The 16575-nt window shown below is 47.7% G+C and overlaps 1 protein-coding gene across 6 annotated transcripts in view; it reads right to left on the bottom strand.

Annotated features, from left to right (window-relative positions):
* Positions 1-14682, bottom strand: part of LRP2BP (LRP2 binding protein) — a 32903-nt gene extending 18221 nt beyond the window's left edge. Inside the window, exons 1-5 of one of the 6 annotated variants that reach the window (XM_068278703.1) lie at positions 14559-14676; positions 12566-12661; positions 8754-8873; positions 5845-5954; positions 3775-3888 (exon numbers count right to left, since the gene is read on the bottom strand). In XM_068278703.1, coding sequence (XP_068134804.1) covers positions 3775-3888; positions 5845-5954; positions 8754-8865 — 336 coding nt within the window. In that variant the 5' untranslated portion in view covers positions 8866-8873; positions 12566-12661; positions 14559-14676. Of the gene's footprint in view, positions 1-3774; positions 3889-5844; positions 5955-8753; positions 8874-12565; positions 12662-14211; positions 14286-14558 lie in introns of those variants that run through there. The other 5 variants (XM_068278702.1, XM_068278704.1, XM_068278706.1 and 2 more) reach the window with 5 other exon arrangements.
* Between the last annotated feature and the right edge of the window lie 1893 nt (positions 14683-16575).

Below are 16575 nucleotides of genomic sequence, written 5' to 3'. Positions count from 1 at the left end.
GAATCTCCAGGAGGACAAAAGAAGGTTAAAGTGGATCTGAGATTGTGGTTGAGTTAGTATCTGGAAACAAGTGTGCAATGTATAGGGAAGGAGAGAGATTGTGGAGAGCCTTGTAGGTTAGGGTTTAGAGTTTAAAATGGATCTCTAATTGACAGTAAATGACCTTAAAGGGAAGGTTCAGGGAGGGGATTAAAAAAAAAAAAAATTTCCACTTACCTGGGGCTTCCTCCAGCTCGTGGCAGGCAGGAGGTGCCCTCGCCGCTGCTCCGCAGGCTCCCGGCCTGGCCAGGTCGGGTCGGGCACCGGAGACCACCGGGAGCCTGCGGAGCGGCGGCGAGGGCACCTCCTGCCTGCCACGGGCTGGAGGAAGCCCCAGGTAAGTGGAAATGTATTTTTATTTTTTTAATCCCCTCCCTGAACCTTCCCTTTAAGAGAGAGAGGAGCAGCAAAGGAAGAGTGAAAAGAAAGATGAATGAGACAAGCACCTGCACAATCTGCCATTGAAGCCCCGGGTCCTAACCCTAACTCACACCCACCGTGTAGGAGGTGGATGTGCTGAAACACTTGCTAAGGCTAAATGCTAGGAAAGCCCCGGGTCCAGACGGGGTGTCACCAGCCTGCCTAAAAACCTGCGCTCGTCAGCTCACGCCTACTCTCTCTTCCATCTTCACGAGGTCCCTCCAGGAAGGAAAAGTACACGTGTGCTTTAAGAGGTCCGCCATTATCCCTGTCCCCAAAAAGCAGGGAATCCGCGACCTCAACAACTTCAGGCCCGTGGCACTTACATCCGTGATCATGAAAGCTCTTGAAAGCATGGTGCTTCCCCTCCTTAAGCACTCTAAGAGGGACTGCTGGACCCGCACCAGTTCGCGTACAGAGCAAACAGGTCCACCGATGATGCCATCAACATCTGCTTGGAGCTCGCCTATGAACACCTGGATAGACCAGACTCCTACGCCAGGATCCTCCTACTGGACTTCAGCTCAGCATTCAATACCATCAGCCCTAAAATACTCCAAGACAATCTCGCTGCGCTGGGAATCCACCCCACCCTATGCCTGTGGATCACGGACTTCCTCACCAACAGGTGCCAGGTTGTCAGGTTAGTAGGCACTATCTCCTCACAGCCTAGGATCACCAACACAGGAGCCCCGCAAGGCTGCGTCCTGTTGCAGTTTCTATTCTCTCTATACGAACAACTGTAAATCCACGTCAGACTCGGTAAAAGTAATCAAATTTGCCGACGACACGACCATTGTCGGTCTCATCACCAAAAATGATGAGACGGAGTACCATCACCAGGTCGATAGCATCTGCCACTGGTGTAGAGAGAACGGTTTGGTCCTGAACACAGCGAAAACTGTGGAGATGATCGTCACTGCCTCAACACAGAGGAAAGCCCAACAGAGGCTTTTCTTTCTCCACCAACTGAAAAAGTTCGGTATGGCCCAAAAGCTTCTGACAAACTTCTACTCCGCCACAATCGAATCTGTCCAATGCTCGTCCATCCTGGTGTGGTTCGCCAGCTCCTCCGCCAGCGACAGGCTCAAACTGCAGAGGGTCATTAGATTAGCGGAGAAGATCATCGGGAGATCCCTTCCCACTCTAGACCTCCTCTACCCCTCTAGGCTGAACTCCAGAGCTTTAAAGATCACCAACGACCCCTCACACCCAGGCTACCGCTTCTTTAGTCAGCTCCCCTCGAGACGAAGGCCCCGGTTCCGATCCATCTTCACCAGGACCTCAAGACATAAGAACAGTTTCTTTCCCTCGGATGTCAACCTTCTGAACTCTCTCCATGGAAATGCCCATCCCCACCCCAAATATCATGCCCAAACTGAGGAACTCTGCACATAGACGATGCTCCAGCTTAAGTGTATTTTTTTTGGTTATTTTGCTAGGTTTTTGTGTGGTACTTATGCCACACTGTCTCCCTCTGTATAAATGCTATATAATGTTCTGTTCCTACTGCATGTCCTGTCCTGTAACTGTAACTATTTCATGTATCAGTACCCCTGTACATGCCAAACCCAATTCTGGGCACAACCCAGTCGTGCTTGGTGAAAATAAAGATTCTGATTCGGAGTCCAGTTCAGATTGGTGCAGTGCCAGTCGGTTAGTTGGTAGTATATTACATTCGTTCAAATTAGTTATTAAGAGCATGTACTAACTTTGTAGTTGATTCCTGAGTAAGAAAAGGTCAAATGTGAGATATGTTTTGATATCAATCGATAATGTAAGATCGGTTGGAGTGAAAAACCCTGATATCTTGCCTAGGGCCCAAGTTCATCTTAACCTTCTTGCCGGTTATCCCGAGCTCAGCTCGGGGTAACCTGCCGCGGAGGATTCCTCAGGCCCTGCTGGGCCGATTTGCATAATTTTTTTTTTGTTACACGCAGCTAGCACTTTGCTAGCTGCGTGTAACTTACGATCGCCGCCGCGACGATTCGCCGCAACCCGCCGCATCAGAGGGTGCCCCCCCCCGAGACCCGTGCGCTGCCTGGCCAATCAGTGCCAGGCAGCGTCGAGGGGTGGTTCGGGACTCCCTCTGACGTCACGACGTCGGTGACGTCATCACGCCCGTCGCCATGGCGACGGGGGAAGCCCTCATGGAAATCCCGTTCAGAACGGGATTTCCGGATGGGCATATGCGCCGGCGGCGATCGGCGCATACAGAGGGACGCCGCAGGGAGGGGGGAAGCATGTAGCTAGCGCTAGGCTAGCTACATGCTACAAAAAAAAAAATGCAACAAAACACCCTCCCTGCCGTCCGTGCGCAGCAAATTTTTATAACGGCAGGGAGGTTAATCCTTTTCTGTCTGGGACAGAGAGGTACAGTTGTGTATCATCTGCGTAATACTTCTTTTACAGGTTGCTAGCTCTCCATAGGCAAAACACTGTAGGAGGAAAGTAGGGTTGCATTATGCTGGCCTTGGTATAGTTAGAGCCTTCGCTTTTTACACAGGAAGAAAGCAACACAAATGGCATCAGTTTCATTGACAGTGAAACGTTATAGCTTTGTGAAGAAACCAAAGTGGAACGCTGACTATCCCTGACCACATTCCTCTTGTCATTTTTTTACAAGAACGAGAAAATTACTTCACGCTGGTGGGGTGTGTGCTTCATGCAAGTTTCAGAACAATGCTTCCGCCCACTGACAAGTAAATATAGACTCTGGAACAGCACCAAATTAGTCACAGCGTGTACATATAAAGCCCCCTTACAGGGGAAGTAGAGCCTCTCAGGGTTTTAGTTTACTGATTATCAAAAGGACCACTTCAGCAAGAAAGTAAGCAGTTAAAATCTGACAGAACCGACAGGTTGTGGACTAGTCCATCTCCTCATGGGGGCTTCTCAGGGTTTTCTGTTTTCAAAAGCATTTCCTGAACAGCAGTTTAACGGCCAAAATAGTAAGATACCAAACAGCCTCCCCATTCACTTGCACACTATTTTGGCAGTTAGACTTAGCAAATTGCCATTCGGGAAATGCTCTTAAAAACAAAGAAAACCCAGGCAATCCCCCATGAGGAGATGGACCAGTCCAAATCATGTTGGTTCTGTCAGATTTTAACTGCTTACTTTGTTCGCTGGAGTAGTCCTTTAAATCAGTACAAGGCGGTTGGGACGCAAGTTACATTCATTTTCTATCAAAGTATGGATAATTGTTCCTCAGGCAGGCAGAGTCCTGCCAAGCATGTGATAGCTGCAGACAGTAGATCACTTGTAAGCACTAGAAACCGCATGATATGAGACAGTATAAAGCTGCTAACACACCTGATCTTCCTGAATTCCCAGACCATCATAATACATCACCCCAGCCTGATACAAGGCCTGGAAATCTTCATCTTTGACTTTTTCAAATTGTAGCAATGCGTCTTCATACCAACCCTGCAATGCAAAGGTGAAAGCATCAATGTTTTTTTCTTCTTTTGGCGTTGAGTCTGGCTTGTCCCTGATGTTGGGATGCATTATTCCCAATACTTCAGCGTCACACTGCCCCCACAATAGCTCCACTGACCATTTCTGGGCAAGCTAATTGAAAAAGCTGTATACCTCCAGCTAGAAGCCAGAATCCTACAAAATAACAGTTATGACCCATTCCAGTCTGGCTTCAGGAAACACCACAGCACTGAAACTGCCCTTATCCAAATATGCAACCACCTGCTCATGGCAAGAGACAGAGGAGAGTGCTCGATCCTCATACTGCTAGACCTTTCTGCAGCCTTTGACACAGTTGACCATGACATCTTGATAAACAGGCTACAGGAATACTGCGGCATTGATGGCATAGTACTTCAGTGGTTCCAATCCTTCTTGAGTGGCAGAACCCACAAAGTGTCTATGGGGCCCTTCCTGTCCACCCCTGTAACACTTAAGTATGGGGTGCCCCAGGGCTCAATCCTCTCTCCCCTGCTTTTCACTTCCGGAAGCGGAAGTGACGTCAGCCGCTAGAGCGAGAAGGCGGCGATGGAACGCAAGGAAGAAGGTATGTATCCTGCCGCCGCTGCTGCTCGCTGCCCACACAGGTTCACTAGCTGGAGGGGAGCGCAAAGGGGAGAGCCCCGAGGTGAGGGAGAGGGGGGAACTTCCCCTCTCCCCGCCGACTGTGGGCAAGGCTTTCCCCTCATGCTGCCACCCCTCCAGCCCCCAAAAAACGGCCCCGAGCGGGCCCCAGGGGGGGGGGGGGGGGGTCGGGCCCCCCGCGGGCGCAGGCGCTGCAGGGCCTATTGTTACGCCCCTGCTTCCAATGTTAACCTTACTGTACCTGTTGGATTAAAATTCTTACTGAAGCAGCAGATTGGTGCCGGACCTACTTTTCTTCCTCAATCTTGGATATATTTTATTTTTTTGTTACAGTAAAGCTGTAACTGAACAGCTTCTGTAACAAAAACGCTTGGAAAATCGCTGTGATCTAGCACTTTTCAGAGCGATTTTCAACTTTTTCTATACTTAACACTGAGGCTGAATCTCCTCTGAAATCTGCAAAAATGCTGTAGGACCAGAGTTTGCGTTTGGGGAAAAAACGAATCGCTCTGGTGTGCACCATCCCATTGAAATACATTAGCCAAACGCTTTTCAAAGCGCAAGTGTTTTTAAAAACGCTCAGAACCACAATGCACCCACCACACTGAACATCGCATAAGCCAATTTTGTTACCTCCATGCAGCATGAAGGCCAGGAGATTTTGAATACTAGGAACATATTGTGTAGGTAAGCTCTTATACTACATGAAAGTGGTAAAATTGGCCAATCAAAATTGGATGTGTACCAGGTTTTGTTGATCAGAGGTCTATGTAGGCCCAGTGCACACCAAAACCGCTAGCAGATCCTCAAAACGCTAGAGGTTTTTGAAGCAGATTTTCAGAGCGATTCTAAGCATGTTTAGAGAGGTTTTCTAAACATACCTAGCGGTTTCTGGAGCGTTTTTGTGTAGCAGATTACATATATTGTTACAGTAAAGCTGTTAGTGAACAACTACTGTAACAAAACCGCCTGGAAAACCGCTCTGATCTAGCGTTTTTCAGAGCGGTTTGAGCTTTTCCTATACTTTACATTGAGGCAGAAACGCTTCTGCAAACCACAAAAGTGCTGCAGGACCCACATTTGCGGTTTGCTAAAAACCTCAAACTGCTGGTGTGCACCAGGCCATTGAGATACATTAGCCAAGCGTTTTCACAACGCTTCAAAAACCGCTCTGTGTGCACCAGGCCTTCCACATACATACATTAGCAGAATGTGTTGTGAAAGTAATGTGAAGACAATGCTGACTTCGCTGTACACACACTAGTCCCCTGGTTATTATGGTCATCTATGTTCAGCGCAATACACCACCAAAAATCTCACCTCTTCAAAGTAAAGTTGCCCAAGAAGGAATGTTGCCTGTTTATCCCCCTTTTGAATGCGTTCTCTTAAAAAGCTTTCTGCAAGTTCCACCAAGCCCGCATGACTCTCACCTAACAGGAAGAAGAAATATCAGTTATAGCAGTGCTAAGCCCTGGTTTAGGCTTGTGTCCATTTAAAGCATATGTGGAATATATCATGAATTGCAGTGGACATTGCACATAAACCATACTTACATAAATAAAACCTGGCTGCCTATATTTGCAAATCTGACTTCCTGTGTAATTGTCAGATGCAGCTCGGTGGAAGCAAACAGCAGTCTGTGAGCTGTCCAAACTCCTCCTATCCCATCATCACCTACATAAAGTAGTCAGGGAGTAGCTGTGAGGAGAGACCAATTAGTCTTGCACTGTAAGCACAGAGCTGACCCTCCTCACCTCCTTTCTGCTGCTGCTAAAAGATAAACATTGTGTGATCAGCATTGCAACACTACAGCTCGGCAGAATCTTATCAATTGCTGTATTAGATCCTTCCTGCTCAGCACAGTGTTCATTAAAAAAAATTAAACATAGCGTTTATTAAAAAAATAAACAAAACAGTGAGAAATAGTTTCTTATGACAGGTAGGGCACAGGGGTGAGAGTTACATGAAGCTTTTATTAACAAAGTGTATGGGTATGAGAAGGTGTTTAATACCTGTGCATCCATTCACCCACAAAGTTCATGAGGCTGAAGGAAACCTCAGGTAAGTATAAATTCTACTACCCCCATTGTCTCGGGTTTCTTTAATTACATACTTTACAGGAGGGAATCACACAGCTATAGTGCTGCAGTCAAGTCAGTCACAGGCTGCAAGTGCCCCCCCCCCCCCCCCCCCCCCCCCCATGGGTTCATTCCCAGTACAGCCCATACGTGCAGAAAACATGCTGTATTTGTTCACATTTTTATTGGTCTACCTATAGCACTAAAATGTACTTATTTCCATGGACAATGTGTGAAGCAGGGTAAATACACTGTGTGTGAAGGTATATATATATATATATATATACCCCCAGCAAGGTGCTCAACTGGCCGCAGCGTCTAATAGACGCTGCGCCAGTTCATTCCCCGTAGCTCCGCTCCAGCAGCCTGCATAGTCTCCGGCAGGCAGAGCAGGGCTACGGCAAGATGGCCGCCAAAGAAGCCCTACACTGGAGACTATTTGTGTCTCTAGTACAGGGCTTCGGCAGCCATCTTGCCGTAGCCCTGCACTCTGCCTGTCAGCGCGGGAGATGTGCTGCAGGAGGACTCGGGGAGCTGCGAGCCAGATGCCGGGAGAGGAGAAGACTTCTGTCAGGTAAGTGAATTGTTTTTTTTTCACAGGTGCATTTTTTTTTTCTAGTGTCTGCTGCCCACATTGTGATTTTCTGGTCACTGCTGCCCACATTGTGATTTTCAGGTGTCTGCTGCCCACATTATGATTTTCTGGTGTCTGCTGCCCACATTATGATTTTCTGGTGTCTGCTGCCCACATTACGATTTTCAGGTGTCTGCTGCCCACATTACGATTTTCAGGTGTCTGCTGCCCACATTACGATTTTCAGGTGTCTGCTGCCCACATTACGATTTTCAGGTGTCTGCTGCCCACATTACGATTTTCAGGTGTCTGCTGCCCACATTACGATTTTCTGGTGTCTGCTGCCCACATTGCGATTTTCTGGTGTCTGCTGCCCACATTACGATTTTCAGGTGTCTGCTGCCCACATTGCGATTTTCAGGTGTCTGCTGCCCACATTACGATTTTCTGGTCACTGCTGCCCACATTGCGATTTTCTGGTCACTGCTGCCCACATTGCAATTTTCAGGTGTCTGCTGCCCTCATTGCGATTTTCAGGTGTCTGCTGCCCACATTACGATTTTCAGGTGTCTGCTGCCCACATTACGATTTTCAGGTGTCTGCTGCCCACATTGCGATTTTCTGGTGTCTGCTGCCCACATTACGATTTTCTGGTGTATGCTGCCCACATTAGGATTTTCTGGTGACTGCTGCCCACATTGCGATTTTCTGGTGACTGCTGCCCACATTGCGATTTTCTGGTGACTGCTGCCCACATAAGGATTTTCTGGTGACTGCTGCCCACATTAGGATTTTCTGGTGTCTGCTGCCCACATTACGACATTCTGGTGACTGACTGCTGCCCACATTAGGATTTTCTGGTGACTGCTGCCCACATTACGATATTCTGGTGACTGCTGCCCACATTAGGATTTTCTGGTGACTGATGCCCACATTGCAATTTTCTGGTGACTGCTGCCCACATGGCGATTTTCTGGTGACTGCTGCCCACATTGCGATTTTCTGGCCCACATTACGATTTTCTGGTGAATGCTGTCCACGTTACGATTTTCTGGTGAACGCTGCCCACATTACGATTTTCTGGCCCACATTACGATTTTCTGGTGAACACTGCCCAAGTTACGATTGTCTGGTGAATGCTGTCCATGTTACAATTTTCTGGTGAACTCTGCCCACATTACGATTTTCTGTCCCACATTACGATATTCTGGTGAACGCTGCTCACATTACGATTGTCTGGTGAATGCTGCCTACGTTACAATTTTCTGGTGACTGCTGCTCACGTTACTATTTTCTGGTGACTAGTGCTGCCCACTTTACAATTAATTTACAGTGAAACACTGCCCCATTACGATTATTTGGCACCTATGGGGGGGGGCCCCATCCAAATATTCGCAGGGGGGCCCAGTGATTTCTAGTTACGCCCCTGTTTTCTTACATTGTACAGCGCCAAGGAATATGTTGGCCCTTTATAAATAAATGAATAATAATAATAATAATAATATACTGTATATGATCAGGACATAAAATCCAATGGCGTGGCAATGTTTATGAATTGCAATACTCTGAGGGCTTACCTGCAGGTTTATCAGTGTGTGTCTTCCTTGGGAAGCCTGGCAGCTGGCGGATAATGGACAAGGCGTCTCCTTCATGTCTCTTAGGCAGAGGCTCAGGACTTTGTTTCTTCATCCTCCACACTGTTGGGACAAGTATTGATATTCCCTTTTACCAAGATTACTGTTGTGGTACTTAAAAAGTCATACATCTAGCGCTGATGGGCAGATTCGACCAAGAGACAAATCTCTCTGATAGAATCTGATTAGAGAGAGATCTGTCGGCTGCCCATACTCCACAGGCTGATTCCTGATCCACTTCAGCATGAAATCTCTTGGGAATCCCTACAGTCTGCCGCTGCCCCCGTAGTGTATAAATGTGCCCCTAGTGTGTGCATTTAAACATTACCTGTCCTGCGTCGCCCACTGTGCAGTGCCTATCAGTCTTCAGAATGTATAAATGCACACACTGGGGGGGGGGGTCACATTTATACACTAGGGGGGCAGCGCCTGTGGTTTTGTCACTTGTCCTGATATCGCTTGCCGTTACTGCCACGCACCCAATCGTCCATTACGACCCATCATCTTGCAGCATGTTCGATCGATACATGCGATCGATTTCGCCCCTGAAATTGGTCGCATCATCGATCGGGCATGCTCTTGGCGGTACCGATTTTCATCCGAATTTCGAAATCGGATGGTTGATCGGCCGCCAAGTTGAGAGATGTACCTTAATGGTTTAAGCAATCAACTTAATTGGGTGATCAACTACAGTGAGGTTGTTCGACAGTCAAAAGACGAATGGCCTCCTCACTAAAAGCGAGATTCTATATTATTCTCCTTTACTATCGATCTGAACAATGTTCCACCTTCAAGCTCTGAAATCAAAAATCGGTTTTGTATCGATCGCACTTATGTGAACAGTAGCCAATTCCTTTATGATCAATATCTTCCATCCGGTCCCATCGAGTAAATTGGCTGATTTGACCAGATATCAGCCATCGATTAAGCAGAAAAATAATCGATTTTCTCTCGATCCGATAAAATGATCAAATCGATTGGTTCGATCATACAGGAATATCGAGTCATGTATGGTCACTTTAAGTCACAAGAATAAGAGCAAACAAGCCTGAAGTGTTAAATGAGCAATTGTCCCCAGCAACTAACCAGACTCGAATCCGAACATTTGTATACCCCATCTTCATTCAGAGATGAAGTTCGACTGGTTACTCTACAACAGGAGGAAAAGCCCTATCAATATTCCCCAGACAGTATCATGATTGGGGATTACTGAATGATGCACCCAATTGCACTGCATTTCTGAACTGGACTTCTAGCAGGAAATGGACAGCACACTGATAGAAATACCATTGGCTATGCACATTTATGCACATCGTGGGGTTCCCTGCGTACAGGGGCGTAGCAATAGGGGGTGCAGAGGTAGCGACCACATCAGGGCCCTTGGGCCAGAGGGGCCCCCCCTCAAGTACATTATTAGCTCTCGATTGGTCCTGTGCTCATAATAACTACTTCTATAGATGCTGTGAATAGTAGTAATCACTAACACGCTGTTCCCCATTCCCTTCTTGCACCTCTGACACTGTAGTTGCCATTGGCAGGTTTTGGTGCGCCGTATCAATTGTTATGTATAGAGTGCTTGAGGGGCCCCATTGTAAAACTTGCATCGGGGCCCACAGCTCCTTAGCTACGCCACTGCCTGCGTAACATCACTGTCCATTTATAGACATGTCTTGAAATGGTCACTGAAGACTTCAAGCAAAAACTAAAACAAAAGAAGAAGGTGGTGAAGGAGATAAACTATATAGAAAAGAAAAGCTCAGGTGGTTTCATTTGAAAGTTAAAACATGGGGAGCTTTAGTTACATTTTACATCAGGGGTAGGGAACCTTTTTGGCTGAGAGAGCCATAAACACGATTTATTTTAAAATGAAATTCCGTGAGAACCATACAATATGTCACCAGTAAATGCACATAAGAGACAGCTTTTCACCAGTTAATGCACGTAATGACAGACAGCCTTTCACCAGTAAATGCACATAAGAGACAGCTTTTCACCAGTTAATGCACATAATGACAGACAGCGTTTCCCCAGTAAATGCATGTAATGAGAGACAGCGTTTCACCAGTTAATGCACATAATGAGACAGCCAGTGTCCCCAGGTAGCCAGGTGTATAGATGTCCCCAGTATATGTAGCCAGGTGTATAGCTGTCCCCAGTATAGTTAGTCAGGCTAGTGATGGTGGGCTGGGGGCCCCAGGGCACCTCAGGCCTGGCTGGTGGTGGGCTGGAGGCCTCAGGCCTGGCTGGTGGTGGTGGGCTGGGGGCCCCAGGGAAGCACAGGCCTGACTGGTGGTGGTGGGCTGGGGGCCCCCGGGAAGCTCAGGCCTGACTGGTGGTGAGCTGAAGGCCTCAGACCTGTCTGGTGGTGGTAGGCTGGGGGCCCCAGGGCAGCTCAGGCTTGGCTGGTGGTGGTGGGCTGGGGGCCCCAGGGCAGCTCAGGCCTGGCTGGTGGGCTGGGGGCTCTGGCCTGGCTGGTAGTGGTGGGCTGGGGGTCCCAGGGAAGCTCAGGTCTGGCTGGTGGTGGTGGGCTGGGGGCCCCAGGGAAGCTCAGGCCTGACTGGTGGTGAGCTGAAGGCTTCAGACCTGACTGGTGGTGGTAGGCTGGGGGCCCCAGGGCAGCTCAGGCCTGGCTGGTGGTGGTGGGCTGGGGGCCCCAGGGCAGCTCAGGCCTGGCTGGTGGTGGGAAGGCTTCAGGCCTGGCTGGTGGACTGGGACCCCCCAGGGGGGCGCTCAGAGTCAGGCCTGGTGGTTGGTGGTGGTGCCGTGCCGGGCTGGGCTCAGCTCAGGGCAGCTCAGGCCTGGGTGGCTGGTGCAAAAAAAAAAAATTGGGGCAGTTGGCTGGCTGGACAGTGGACACCCACCCACTTTGAGCTGCCTTGAGTCTTCCTTCGTTGGAGTTCCGATTCCTGCTGCTGCTGAGCTCTGGCTGAGTGGCTCGGCTGAGTCGGCTCCAGTCCGACTCCAGAAGTGGCTTGGACCGTTGGATGTTTCCTGTGCTGTCCACCATGGGTGTCTGATGTGACTGAATGCTGGAGACTGGAGTGACGCAGTCTGTCTCTTTGGCCGTCGACTTGCTGAAGCTACGCCGGAGGACAGCGCGCTGCACGTGTCCCAAAATTATATGCCACCATGACCAATGTACCCTTGCGGGCCGCTCTGCGTGGCTGAGCCAGCATCTATGACCCGGGTTGGGGCGGTGACTGATCGCTGGTGGGTGGGTCATACTGACACAGTCAGCGCCAGGCCCTTCTCCCAGGCTCTGCTCCTTGCGTGAAGGTCAGAACTTGCAGCGGCCGCGGCGGGGGGGCTTTAGGGGGCCAAGTCGCCAGCTGGGGCTGAAGCCTGGGCAAGCCCCAGCGTGGCGCCGCCACTGTCTCCATGCCCGCTCTGTCACAGATGTTTTAGGGAGCCAGAGAGCCATATGCAAGGGTGAAAAGAGCCATATGTAGCTCGCGAGCCATAGGTTCCAGACCCCTGTTTCACATGCTTGTTAAATAGGGATGTGGTGAAGCAGGTAAAAAGGGCGCCAGAAGCGGCAATGTTAAAAGCTGCAATCAGCGGCTATTATTGGTACTTTGGGCGCCTGGAGCCACCCAAGCTTTATAGCTTACAGGTTAAGATTAGGCATCACCATTGGAGTCTTAGGGTCAGGCATTGGTTCTGTGTGAGAGTAGGGTTAGGTCATTTTAAAATATCAGTAAAGATTACCAATATTTTACTATAAGAATTAAGTAGTAGAGTATTTGCAATCTTACCGATATTCTACTACCGGCTATCTCTGGCGACCTTTTCACATGTACACAGGCAAAAACTTCTGTAGTCATCCACAGGGAAGAGGGTATGTGCTTGCTCTATTACAGGAGAAAACACACCGCACATAACATCCCATTGTAACTAAATTAATTTGGAACCAGGTAGAGCAGTGTTCCCCAAACCTGTCCTCAAGGCCAACCAACGTTGCATGTTTTGTAGAAATCCAGAGGAAAATCAGCTCTGCTGAGACACTAATTACCCCACCTGTGCATGTTTGTGGTTAAATCACTGTACAATCACTGTGCAGTAAAATCACTGTACAATCTTGCAATTTAAAGCGATCGCGATCAGCAATTTATAAGCACTGTATCATAATCGCTCCAGAATCCGCTCTGCAAGAAAATGCTGCAGGCAATATGTTTTGCTATTATTATTTAGTATTTATATAGCGCCGACATATTACGGAGCGTTGTACAGTGTATATATATATATCTTGTCACTAACTGTCCCTCAAAGGAGCTCACAATCTAATCCCTACCATTGTCATATGTCTATATTATGTAGTGTAAGTAGTGTAGTCTAGGGCCAATTTTAGGGGGAGCCAATTAACTTATCCGTATGTTTTTTGGAATGTGGGAGGAAACCGGAGTGCCCGGAGGAAACCCACGCAGACACGGAGAGAACATACAAACTCTTTGCAGATAGTGCCCTGGCTGGAATTCGAACCAGGGACCCAGCGCTGCAAGGCGAGAGAGCTAACCACTACGCCACCGTGCTGCCCACACGGTCAGCTATTGCCATTAATCGTAAAACGCCCGTGATCGGCGGCAATCGCAGCAGTGAGATCACTGCCATAGGGTTACAATTGCGCTAGCACTTCATCGATTAGCGGGAATAACCCGCTAATTGCCCTACTGTGAATGGGCCCTAAATGTGCTAATAAAGCAAAAAATACATGCACATTTTTTAAAACATGCCACTTTTGGTTTAGCAATATAAAGATTACGGCTAAGTTCAAAGTGGGAGCTGCACTGTGTTCCCTGTAAAAACAAGCCTGCAATGTAAGAGAAAAATCGCAATGAACATTATGCGTGTGTTACATCCCATACATTGAAAGTATGCTTCACGGGCACTGTTAGCGCACAGGTTATGCTGTAACACACGGCATGCACCGCGTTTACATACCAGAGTCCATTCTACTCTGAACATCACGTAGACTTACAATTGCAGAGCAATACTGCACATTAAATCGCCGCTGGATGTAACCCCAGATATGCACAGATGGAGCAATTAGAGTCTCGGAATAGTGGAGAGTAGAGATGGTCAATGAGATGAACAGTACTCCAAGTTGATGCAAAATGTAATTTTTTTATGCAAATGTGTGCGGCTTGAAAATGGACCAATCGAATGAAGCCAAACTGGAATTTGATTAGTCTATTTTTAACTCAAGATTGAATTATGTGCATTATTGTCCATCCCTAGTGGAAAGCAGATAACTCACCTGTGAATATATGTGAGAGTACCTGAACAATGCGCAGTTGGTGGGCTGTGAAGACAGGACAATCTACTAAATAAATCAACATAAAAACACAAGAGGGACTAAGCAATCTTTGACCATTGACTATGCTTGAAAGTTGTACATACTTACATGATCAGTCCATTAATCACCTCCTGTTATCACCAACACTCCATGCTTTATTGCAACACTCCATGCTTTATTGCATTACAGTACTGTTTTATCAAGGCAAATTATTGTCTTTAATTTATTTAAACACAACCATTATTACACTGAATTATGCATATCTGTGGCTACAGCAACTCGCATAGATGTGATTAGCAGCTGCCCACTTTCACACTTGCTAATTCTATCACTGCAGGACTCCTAACGGAGTGTCCCCGTCATTATTGAGGGACAGTGCGTTATATAATGGCTGAAAAATCTGGCTGGGACATGTAGTGCCACAGCAGAGAGGAATGCCCTAATCACATACAAACCTTCCTCCCGTACGTCATGTGTCCGCTGCCCGGGGCACGCTCCGTACAGCGTGTATCACAGCATCCCCATGGCAACGCTGTCACGTGCTCACTGTAGTGTCCTGGCAACGGTTGTTAAGACACGGGAGTGGGGAAATCCCGGCAAGAACGTATGTCGGACTCCTCATAATGCTTGATGATATTCCACAGACTCAGTGGGAGAGATCTGAGGCCCCACCCCATAGCCATGCTTTACCTTTATCTACTTAGAGACAGTGTGGCTGATTCTACATGAGAGGGAAGAAAACTGGAGACTGAAAATACACTTTTATATTAAATTGATACAGACATGTACCATTCCCTAAACTTCTTGTAACTAATACTTTTAAAAGGGGTATTCCCATTTCAATTGTAGACAGCTATGAATTTGTAAAACTGATTAAATTGCTAATCTGTAAAATGTTCCCTCTTTGCAGGGCCGGTTCTCTCATGAAGCAAGGTGAAACATTAGCATCAGGCCAGAGATTACAGGAGCAGCATGTTTGTACTGAGTTTATACTAACAGCATGCAGTCAGGGTAGGTAGGAGGAGAGCAAGGTGAAGAGGTCATCATTGGGGAAAAACAGCTCTGAGGGGACAGTTAAGTGACAAGACTATACACTTTGTACAGCGCTGTGGAAGATGTTAGTGCTATATAAATACTTAGGCTGTATTCACAGTGGGATGTTGCATTTTAATGCAACGTTAAAGTCGCAACGTGTCTGCGTTAGAAGGTAACGCACTGCAAACAGTGAGCTACCAGAACGCAACATTTTGAATGAGACTTTAACATCGCACTGTGAATGGCCCATAGGATTAGCATTGCAGTGCGGTAAGCTGCATTATAAGACTTTATAATGCGCGACCATAACGTCCCACTGTGAATGCGACTATATGCAACGCATCACACTTGTACAACTACTCTTCACCTTTGCAATCCTATTCAAATGCAACATGCATAGTGTGAAAGCACCCTAAGGGCTGGGACCCACTAGAGTGTTTCTTCTTTTTTTTGGGGGGGTTGAGCGTTTAGCAGTCGCTTTCAATCGCAAGTGATTTCCCTAAACACTCTGCTAATGTAATGTTTCAACTAGAGCGATTGCGATTAGGCAAATTGCAATTTCAGGACATGCAGCATTTTGGGAGTGTTTTTATGCTAATGTATAAGAGCAGGGAAATAACTCCCCAAATCGCTTGCAAAGCGCTACCACAAATCGCTAGCAATTGCGATAGTGCTTTGTGCTTTGCAGTGGGTCCCAGGCCTAAGGGCTGGTTCACTCTGAACAGGAAAACGTGATAATTATGGACACCAGACAGAACTCAGACATTTCATAACAGCAATGCTATTATGACATATCTGATGCAACAGACATGTCTGAACTGTCAACTGTCACCGTCCATGACACTGAACTATGAACTCGGCCTAACTAGTTATACAAAGCAGAGTCCCTGTCAATGGACAAAGCATTTGAAGGACAGGTGCGAGGAAAAATAAAAAACAGGGCTTCCTCCAGCCCCTGGCAGCCGATATGTCCCTCGTGGCAACTCTGGTGTCCTGGGATCCCCTCCATTTCAGAAGCCGATTTTGCCAGGTAGGCAGTACTTCTGCGACTGCGCAGAATGCTCCAGGCCACGTGAGCGTGCTCATGAGCGGTGCGCTCGTGCAGGCGCAGTAGATGCCGAAATCTGAAATGGAGGGGATCCCAAGACACTGGAGCTGCCGTGAGGAACATATCGGCTGCCAGGGGCTGGAGGAAGCCCCGGGTGAGTAGATCCTGTTTTTAATTTTTCCTTTAAAAAGCACTCCAGTAGTACAGGAAAGCAGGGGCACCCTATGGGGCGATGGAGAGATGGACACTTTGCTACCGCACTAATAGCACACTATATTTATTAGATTTGCCTCCCACCCTGGCAAAGGTAACTTGTTTGCAGAGGTGAATATAGGCTGCACAGTGGTCAGAGCTAGATTATTCTCTTGGGTTATGCATCACCCAGCCCG

The sequence above is a fragment of the Hyperolius riggenbachi genome, chromosome 1 (assembly GCF_040937935.1).
Source record: "Hyperolius riggenbachi isolate aHypRig1 chromosome 1, aHypRig1.pri, whole genome shotgun sequence".
NCBI classification, from domain to species: domain Eukaryota; kingdom Metazoa; phylum Chordata; class Amphibia; order Anura; family Hyperoliidae; genus Hyperolius; species Hyperolius riggenbachi.
The sequence above is the reverse complement of the archived record's forward strand: the minus strand, read 5'-3'. Positions and strand labels throughout refer to the sequence as shown.